Source organism: Mandrillus leucophaeus, unplaced genomic scaffold (genome assembly GCF_000951045.1).
Source record: "Mandrillus leucophaeus isolate KB7577 unplaced genomic scaffold, Mleu.le_1.0 Scaffold341, whole genome shotgun sequence".
Classification (NCBI taxonomy): Eukaryota; Metazoa; Chordata; class Mammalia; order Primates; family Cercopithecidae; genus Mandrillus; species Mandrillus leucophaeus.
The window spans coordinates 746,416-756,673 of record NW_012103599.1 but is presented as its reverse complement, the minus strand read 5'-3'; the positions used below and the strand labels follow the sequence as shown (position 1 = coordinate 756,673).

The 10,258-nt window shown below is 45.8% G+C and overlaps 1 protein-coding gene across 1 annotated transcript in view; it reads left to right on the top strand.

The window, feature by feature from the left end:
- The window catches only part of KANK4 (KN motif and ankyrin repeat domains 4), a 116,066-nt gene extending 106,265 nt beyond the window's left edge, over nt 1–9,801 (top strand). Inside the window, exon 10 of the mRNA XM_011988930.1 lies at nt 7,552–9,801. Coding sequence (XP_011844320.1) covers nt 7,552–7,656 — 105 coding nt within the window. The 3' untranslated portion in view covers nt 7,657–9,801. The remainder of the gene's footprint in view (nt 1–7,551) is intronic.
- The last annotated feature ends 457 nt before the right edge of the window (nt 9,802–10,258 follow it).

The following is a 10,258-nucleotide window of genomic DNA, read 5'->3' as shown; positions in this document are numbered from 1 at the left end:
ATGATGATGATGACAATAGTAACTAATCAGTAACAATAGTAACCAACACATATGGAGGGCTTACTCTGTGTCAGGTACTGTACTAAGCATTTGTCATGGACCGTCTCATTTAAACCCCACAACAATCTTGTGAGATTGTCTTCCTACTGCCCCACTTTGCTCAAGGAGACGGAGGCATCAAATGGTTAGGTTACATACCCAGGATTACTCAGCTAGTGGAACCCGGCTCCATTAAACTCCTGGGCCCATACCCTTAACTGTTCCATCATCATCACTGTTTCACATTGAAGCATCCATGTCTCTGGCTCCCTGTTGAATCTCCCACACCTAGTAGAGTGCCTGCCACATTTCACTGAATCAATCAACAAATGAGTGAGTGAACCCCTAAACTTTGGAGGTAAGTCAACAGTAAGTGACCTTGTTCCTGATAATTACGGTAGGTATAATAATATTTCTAGAGTGCTCCTGGGAACTAAACCTTTCCCATGCATTACGTCTAATCCTCTCCCTCTCAGTAATCCAGTGACATAGATACTGATGTCCACTTTTTACTGATGAGAAAACAGGCCTGGAGATGTTACGTAACTGACCTAAGAGTTACAGCCTACTGATTCTCAGAGCAGAGATTCAAGCCTAGGTCTGACTCCAGTATCCTTAATATTGGCACCGTAATGTAATGATTTAAGCAGCTGTCTTTATCCTTTCTTAACAGCCACAGTTCAAAGGAAACAAAAACCTGGCGAGGGGAAGAGAGTCCTCTCCCTGCCCAGGGGCAGCACCTCTTACTGGGCCACATTTAAACTACCCGGAGATTGACTCATCAGCAATTTAAGCTGCTGTGTCCCTCAGTCACACCTGTCTGCAGCAGGCACCCATCCAGTGACTCTAGGTCCTGTGAACCCTACTTTCACCCCAAAGCCATTTCTGAGATCATTAGAGAGCACAGACCTTCTTGACATTCATTTGGGAACAGGGGTGGACTACTAGAAACCACAGCCTCCTCTTCCAAACATTATATGGTCAGACAAAGGATCTGTGCTAATGAGCTCCCTGCTGGGTTGTCCTGGGGGAGAAGGAGGCAGCCCTAATCTGGAACAGGCCTGTACATCAAAGGCCCCCGGCCCTCTAAGGCATAGCCACTGCTGATGCCCAAAGAGGTCTGAGATGGGAGGCCTGTGGGACAGGCAGGCAGGCATGAGCTTTGGAAGTCCCTGGTTAGCTGGGATAATCAGGCAGTGGATCTGAGAGCTCTCCTGGGTATCTCTGGAGGTCTGTCACAGGTATGAGAGAGCTTAGTGGCTGCTTTCTGGTGGTGGAAGAGTTGTGGGATCTGTTGCATTTCAGACAACTCAAGCATGATTGTTAGAAGCATGGACTTTAAACACTCATGAGACCAGGTGCAGTGGCTCATGCCTGTAATCCCAACACTTTGGGAGGCCAGGTGGGGAGGATTGCTTGAGCCCAGGAGTTTGAGACCAGTCTTGGCAACAAAGTGAGACCCCCTGTATTAGTCCGTTTTCACACTGCTGATAAAGACATACCTGAGACTGGGCAATTTACAAAAGAAAGAGGTTTAATTGGATTTACAGTTTCACATGGCTGGGAAAGTCTCACAATCATGGCAGAAGGCAAGGAGGAGCAAATCACATCTTACACAGATAGCAGCAGGCAAAGAGAGAACTTGTGCAGGAACACTCCCCCTTATAATAACCATCAGATCTCATGAGACTTACTCACTATCATGAGAACAGCACAGGAAAGACCTGCCCCCATGAGTCAATTACCTCACACAGTTCCCTCCCACAACACATGGGAATTCAAGATGACATTTGGGTGAGGACACAGCCAAACCATATCACTCCCTCTCTACAGAAAACACAAAAAGATTAGCCAAGTGTGGTGGCTTGCACCTGTAGTCCCAGCTACTCAGGAGGCTGAGGCAGGAAGATTGCCTGAGCCTGGGAAGTTGAAGCTACAGTGAGCCGTGATCATACCAGAGTGAGACCCTGTCTCAAAAAGAATAAAAATAAAAATAAATTGCCATCCCATTACTGGGTATATACCCAAAGGATTATAAATTATGCTGCTATAAAGACACATGCACACGTATGTTTATTGCAGCACTATTCACAATAGCAAAGACTTGGAATCAACCCAAATGTCCATCAGTGACAGATTGGATTAAGAAAATGTGGCACATATACACCATGGAATACTATGCAGCCATAAAAAAGGATGAGTTTGTGTCCTTTGTAGGGACATGGATGCAGCTGGAAACCATCATTCTTAGCAAACTATCACAAGAACAGAAAACCAAACACCGCATGTTCTCACTCATAGGTGGGAACTGAACAATGAGATCACTTGGACTCAGGAAGAGGAACATCACACACCGGGGCCTATCATGGGGAGCGGGGAGCGGGGAGGGGGGAGGGATTGCATTGGGAGTTATACCTGATGTAAATGACGAGTTGATGGGTGCAGCACACCAACATGGCACAAGTATACATATGTAACAAACCTGCACGTTATGCACATGTACTCTACAACTTAAAGTATGATAATAATAAATAAATTTTAAAAAAATAAATAAATAAAAATAAAAGTAAAAATAAAAATAAAAATAAATTAAACACTCATGAGTTCGAATCTAGGTTCAGTGACTTTGGGTAGGTGATCTAACTATTCTGGGCCTCTAGATGCTCATCTGTAAAATGGGGACAGCATAGACTCTACCTAAATACTGTAATGTTTATAAAGGCTGAATCTGACATCTAGGAGTACACAGGGGATGGTAACTGTTTTAATTATGAATAGATGAATAGTGGTAGCTAAAACAAAAAAATACCACATCAACCAGCAGGGACCATGGCATTTACAGACAGTGTCTGGAGGGAGCAGAGAGAACAAAGGTCTGGAATTAGGGGAACCAATCAGAGTACAGCGACCGACCCCGAAGGGAGAAGCCACTGACAGACTTGGGTCAATCTAGTGGTTCTCAGTCGGGGTGATTTTACCTTCTGGGGGAGTTTTGGCAATGTCTGGGGACATTTTTAGTCACAAGTGGGTGAGCAAATCCTCCTGACATCTAGTAGGTAGAGGCCAGGGATACAGCTAAATATCCTACAATACACAGGAGCAGCAAAGAATTAACACTTATCCATCCAGGCCCGGTGGCTCATGTCTGTAATCCCAGCACTTTGGGAGGCCAAGGCAGGCGGATCACTTGAGGTCAGGAGTTCAAGACCAGCCTGGCCAACATTTTGAAACCCTGTCTCTGCTAAAAACACAAAAATTAGGCGTGGTGGCACATGCCTGTAATCCCAGCTACTCGGGAGGCTGAGACAGGAGAATCGCTTGAACCTGGGAGGTGGAGGTGGCAGTGAGCTGAGATCGTGCCACTGCACTCCAGCCTAGGTGAAAGAGCAAGACTCTGTCTCAAAACAAAAACAAAAACAAAAAAATTATCTGGTCGAAGTATCAGTAGTGCTGCAATTGAGAATGCCTGGTCTAGGCAAACACTGAAATCCAGGTGGGTTTAGGTAACCAATCCTGGTGAAGTGCTGGATCAGGGAGAGCCAGACCAGGCTGAGGACCGGGCAGGCTGGAGTTCAGGTAGGCTGTAAGCCTGGAAGGGAGGGACTGGAGTGCTAATCAGGAGATGGAGGAGGAAATCTATCCTGGCAGAAGCTGGAGCAACTCAAGGAAAGCCCAGCCAGCACAGTGGTGCCCAGGTAGTGCAGGTAATGGGCCCACAGGTAAGGCGGGTTCCAGACCCCACTCACGGATGGGTCACGTGCTGCCCACCTGGGTCAGGTTTGATTCACATGCAGATTCCCAAGGGTGACTTTGGGGAGCACAGTGTCTCCATCCACAGGGTGAGACATTTCAGTGGGAAAAGGGAGCTTTTGACAAGGCTCTACCAAGTACCAAGGCTTGTACCTGGTGCTTCACATTTAGGGGGAAAGTCTGGCCCTTATCGTACCCACCATATCATTTCCATATTCATCTTTCCTATGGAGGCTTAGGTGTTAACAGCAGAACTCATTTGGGAATGTCTGTGGAAAACTGGGAGAGAATGCATGTCCTGAAATTGGTTTATTTCGTCAACATTTAAAGCTCGGTATAAATGCAGAACTTCCAGAACAGCTGGCCAGGCCCTTCCCCTAGATTTAAAGACAATTTGAGGAAATCCATCACCCAGGCTCTTCTGGGTCTCAGAGCCCACCCTTTAATTTGTCAGCCTCTTTAAAGCACCCATCAGATTGAAAACTTCTTGAAGGCAGAGATTATGCCTTGCTCATGTTTGGGTGATACGTAGTGGGCTTGTGATGAATTCAAAGACACCCCCTCCAACACACGGGTACACACACAGTTGTACAGTTGTGCCAGCTGCCTGCACACTTCTCTTTTTCTTTCCTTCTTTTTTTTTTTTTAAATAGGGTCTCACCCTGTTGCCCAGGCTGGAATGCAGTGGCACGATCATGGCTTATTGCAAACTTGACCTCCTGGGTTCAAGTGATCCTCTTACCTCAGCCTCCCAAAGTGTTGGGATTACAAACATGAGCCAGTGCGCCTGGCCAAGTGCAGATTTTTGAATCCCTGAAGTTACCTGCAAATTTTGCACCATATCTGGCTAGTCCCCCATCTCTTCAGTCAGGATCTCCTAGAGCAGCTCTGGAGTGTTGTCGAGCAGGCGCTCACCATACCTGGCTCCCACGGGAGCTGCATGGCATGGGCTTGTTCCCAGGGTTCTGGCAGAGGCATCTGAGGAACACTAACCCTCGCCAAGTTGTCTCTGTGGCCACACCTCCTGAGCTGAATGGGGTCCTCTGCCCTCCATGTCAGCAGTCAAGGAGTCCACAGCTGCAGGCTGTCCTCCAGATGGACCCTGTTAAAAGGTGCGCCTCCCCTGGGACTGGCCTGTGGCTCTTCTGCGTAAACACTGTCAGCACATACTCTGTGTTTACATAGAGCCTCAGGATTGACAAGGCACAGCGGATGGAGCTCAGGAGCAGGAACTCCAGCCTAAGTAAACCCAGGCCCCTCCTTTAGGAGGCTTTTATAGGACTCCCTGCTTAAAAGCTTTGCTTTGTTCCAGTACTTTCCAGTGTAAGAACCCGTTCACTAGGATTTAGATTCCATCAGCTTGAATGAATACCATTAGGTTCTCGTGCAGCATTCTCTCTTTCAACAATGCTTGTTGAGGGCTGACCAAACGCCAGGCTCTGGGCCGGGTGCCAGCATGCAGCAGTGAACAGGCCAGATCAGGTTCTTGACCTTGTGGAGACTGAAATTTATCAAATAACCCCACAAATACCAGCATATAGCAAGTGGTAAAAGAAAAGTCTAGGGAGTCATGAGGGCTTTTCAGGGAAAGAACTTTGTATGTTTTGAGAAGCCCATGTGCCATCTTTGGGGGTCCTACTGAAACACCACTTCCTTCCTCTGCCTCCCCGCAGCCATCTTCTACCCCGCCCTGGCACACAGTGGCCGTCCTCTCCCCTGAGCTCACTCTGTTCCTGTCTTCTGACTCGTTTAGTGCTTTGCCATGCTTTATAGTTATTTGCATGCATGGGAGCCCTGATGGCCACTGGATTCCATCCCTGTGCATGGGGAAAAGCCTGAAGTGTTAAGCTGGTTGTTAACATTTCCTACCTGCTTCTGTGAAAGAATTGTCCACATTTTAGGAAGTAAATGTGTGCCTATGCAGTAGAGAACAATCTAGTGGGGTCTTGGGTGTCCCTACCCATCAAACCCTTTACAGCAGCAAAATGTCAAAATATTCACAGTAGGCCAACAGCCTCAGGTCAGATTTCAGCTCCCAAGAAGTTACCTAAAGAGTGTGGTTTTCAGAGCTGTTGAGAGTTCGGAATTCTGGACGTGGGACTGAGCTCATTCATAAGAGACTGCGGCTGCTCAGTCAGGCCGGTGGTGCCTGATGAAGCCCTCTGGGTGCAGCTTCTTTAGACAGTGGGACTGTCAGCTTCCTGCATTGCGTGTCAATGTAAAGAATGCTGTGGCATCACAGATCAGGAGGTAAAAATGTGCATGTCCTTCAATGCTCTGAGCCCACTTCTTTTTATTTAATTTAATTAATTAATTTATTTATTTAGGGACAGAGTTTCACTCTTGTTGCCCAGGCTGGAGTGCAATGGCGCAATCTCGGCTCACCTCAACCTCCGCCTCCCAGGTTCAAGCGATTCCCGTGCCTCAGCCTCCCGAGTAGCTGGGATTACAGACATGCGCCACCACGCCAGGCTAATTTTGTATTTTTAGTAGAGAGGGGGTTTCTCCATGTTGGTCAGGCTGGTCTTGAACTCCCGACCTCAGGTGATCCACTGGCCTTGGCCTCCCAAAGTGCTGAGATTACAGGTGTGAGCCACCGCACCCGGCCTCTGAGCCCACTTCCTAGAGTCAGTCCTTAGGAAATAATTAAAAATAGGAAAATGCTTTTTGCACTAAGATTATGATGGCAGAGACTTGGAAACAACATACATTTCCATTGAAAGGAAGTTATAGAATATTTCCATAATTAGTAAAAATTAGTAAATTATGGAATATTACACAGCCAAAAAGAAAAATCATGCATTATAATGGCTATGTAAGAATAAAGAAAAATCTTATAGCATATCATGGTAAATTAAGAATTAAAGCAAATTCAAAGTCGATATACAATATCATTCCTTTATTTAAAAACCAACAACAGGACAGGTGCAGGACAGGACAGGATTACAATTCATGCCTGTAATCCTAAAACTTTGGGAAGCCAATGTGGGAGGGTCACTTGAGCCCAGGAGTTTAAGACCAGCCTGAGCAACATAGGGAGACCCTGTCTCTACAAAAAATTAAAATTAAAAAAAAAGAACCAACAACAAATTTGCACAGGAGAAAAGATTGGAGGAAAACACACCAGAATGCTAGCTTTCACTTAGATACATGTAATGGAATAGCAGCAGTTATTTTATTTCCTGTTTTCCAATTTAAAGTAGAAAAAAGTGGGACTGGGCTCAGTAGTTCACACCTATAATCCCAGCAGTTTGGGAGGCCAAGGTGGGCAGACCACTTCAGCCCAGGAGTTTGAGACCAGCCTGGGCAACTTGTTGACACCCCATCTCTACAAAAAAACACAAAAATTAGCCAGGCATGTTGGTGTGTACCTGTAATCCCAGCTACTTGGGAGGCTGAAGGTGGAAGATCACCTGAGCCCAGGAGACGAAGGTTGCAGGGAGCTGTGATTGCGCCACTGCACTCCACCCTGGATGATAGAATGAGACTCCATCTCAAAAAAAAAAAAAAAAGCATTAAAAACCAGATGACCCTTCTTTATTTCTATGTCACAGATTTCCCAGGAATTACTGTTGTTTCTGTGGAAGGGACCGCATTTCTGGTGATCCTCTTGCCATTTGAATCTTCTCCTCTACGGAGGCCTCTGGAAGCCTTCATAGACACCTGTGTCCCAGGCATACCCCTACTCCCAACTTGCCTTTCCCCACTGGGCAGGAGGCAGATTGGATGATATTTATTTCTCCTTTCCTTTTTCTCCTATAGGCTGGCCGCACAGCTTTGTCCATCGCTCTGAAGTCACCCACCCATATGGAAATTGCTGGGCTTCTGAGAGCCCACGCAGAGCAGGGCAGGTCCCTGGGGCTGTAGGGGCTGCAGAAGAACTGGCGGTGGGGAACAAAAGCCTTCTTCTCTGGACTCCTCCCTCGCCCTTGAAGAGGGCGGAGGTCACAGGCCAGAGAGCCACCCCTCTAGAGAAGAAACTATGTCAAATATGCACATACATTCCTGTTGTATAATTCTGCTCATTAGGATGCTTTGTAGTTTTTGCCTTAGGCCAAGCCCCAAAACTACACGGGCTTCAGAGCAGGGTTCAAGGTGCAAGGTGAGGGGTACATCGGTGTCATCCAAACATCCAAAACATCTTCAGCCTTGAATTCCTCATGACTCTACCCTCTGTAGCATTGTGTAGCAAGAAGGCAGGCAGGAGCACATTCGCACATTAGGAAAGCAATACTTTTTACATGGAATTTTAAAGTGCACTATCTTTGTTTTTTAAGCAAGTGTATACAAATATGTCCCATTGATATGCATGTCTAGAGATGGGAGGGGATTTAAGCCAACCCCCTGGCAAGCATTCTGTAGAGGACCCTAGAAGAATCACCATGCAGACTGGTGAAACTGAACAAGGACCATTTGGGAGATTTGTTTTGATGGGGTTGACAAAGAAATCTTAAATTCAGACAAGGTAGGAAGAAGCACATTGGCGTCAATGCTGAATGTACAGTCTTGACTATTTCTGAGTCATCTAGTGACTCCAATGTGCTCCAGGGAAATTGGAATTAATGAAGAAATGTATTATCTAGTAGGTTAGTATGTAATAAATAAAAAAAAGAAAATCAATCCAATGACACACACCACATGTATTTGGGCAGAGTCAGATTCTCTCAGCTATTTTGAGTCTGTAAAAGAAACAAAAAAAAAAAACTTCCTCCTGAGGATGGGTTATTGTCATCAAGAAGCCGCCACATTTCCTGCAGAGCTGTACCCATTACCTATGGTAATTCCCGGTGCTTTCCCCTCATATCCCCTAGAAGCAAATATCTGTTCTGAGGTTTTCTGGGACTTATGGCTGCAGAGCCTTCAAGCCTGGAAAGCAGCAGAAGCAAGGGAGCCAGGCAGGGCAGGGCAATCCTTTCCGAAGCTTCCATATTCCCTGGGGCCAGCACATGCAAGGTTTATATGGTCAGTAGCTCACGTGAGGTCATCTGAATACGCTCTTTCTTTAAATCTCTTATGAAAAAAAAAAAAAAAACTCCCTTATATTAAAAGAAGTAGTGTCAAAGTTTGATGAGCTTTACATTGGAAACGCAAAAGCTTGCGCACTCATTTTGGCTGGGATGCCGATTTGCTGGGTGCCCCTGCGGTGAGTCATGAAACCTCCTTGGGCCCCAATTTCATCATCTCTAAAAACGGAAATTATCATACAACCTACCTCCTGGGGGTTGCTGCACAAGAAGCAGCTGATGGAAGTTTTGAAATCCAATTTGTGGCCGGGCGCGGTGGCTCATACCTGTAATCCCAGCACTTTGGGAGGCTGAGGTGGGTGGATCTCCTGGGCTCGAGAGTTCGAGACCAGCCTGACATACATGGAGAAACTCCGTCTCTACTAAAAATGTAAAAATTAGCTGGGCGTGGTGGGAGGCACCTGTAATCCCAGCTGCTTGGGAGGAGGCAGGAGAATCGCTTGAACCTGGGAGGCGGAGGTTGCAGTGAGCTGAGATCATGCCATTGCACTCCAGCCTGGGTAACAAGAGCGAAACTCTGTCTAAAAAATAAAAGTTAAAAAAAAAAAATCCAATCTGTAACCCATTAAGGCCATCTATAGAAATGGTACAGCAAACTTCTTTATGCCATTGTGATTCATAAGAGAGGCTCAAAGTCCCAGAACACAACGACATGTGTTGATGCAACTCAGAGGTGGAGAGAGTGGAGCAAATAATGAGCAAAAAAAAAAAAAAAAAAAAGCTTTAAATGGGTTTATTTTGACCTCAAAATACATTGTAAGAGCAACATCCTACGTTAATAAATGTTCTAGCCCGGTGCTTCGCGAACATTTATCTGCATACAAATCACCTGGGATCTTGTTAGAAGGCAGTAGGTCTGGGGTGGGGCCTGAGAGTCTGCATTTCCAACCAGGTCCGGGGAGATGCTGATGCTATCGCGCCACAACCACACTTTGAGTAGCAAGCCTCTGGCCTATCCTTATTGTTTGTTATATTAAAATGCTGCCTCACAATCTTCTGTCTCAAAATCTCTTTGCATTTCTCTGCTCTTGGTTCTTGGGAATTTGCAGCGTGGGTCTTATTTGCTATTGTCTTCAGTATGGAGTCTGTGTCCTGTGTTGCCTGTTTAGGATTTATTTCTGCATCTCATGTTAGGTGGCAACTTTCATTGGGTCACTTTAAAAAAATGAAATCATATTCAAAACAACTTATTTACCAGGAAAAGCAAACTGGGTTTCCTAGGGCTTGAAGACTACTTACTCATCACTATCAAAAGACTGTCCATCCTGTCTGAGGTTTTTAATAATTTTATTTTAATCTCGAGTTTTGGACATGAGCATATGATCTCATCCTTTATAACCATTTCTTTCCTTTGGAATGTCTGAGCTCAGAATATGGTGAGATGAACAAGCACAGCCTGCCTTCCTGTCACGTTCCCTCAGCTCTAAATTCATTTAAAAATATCT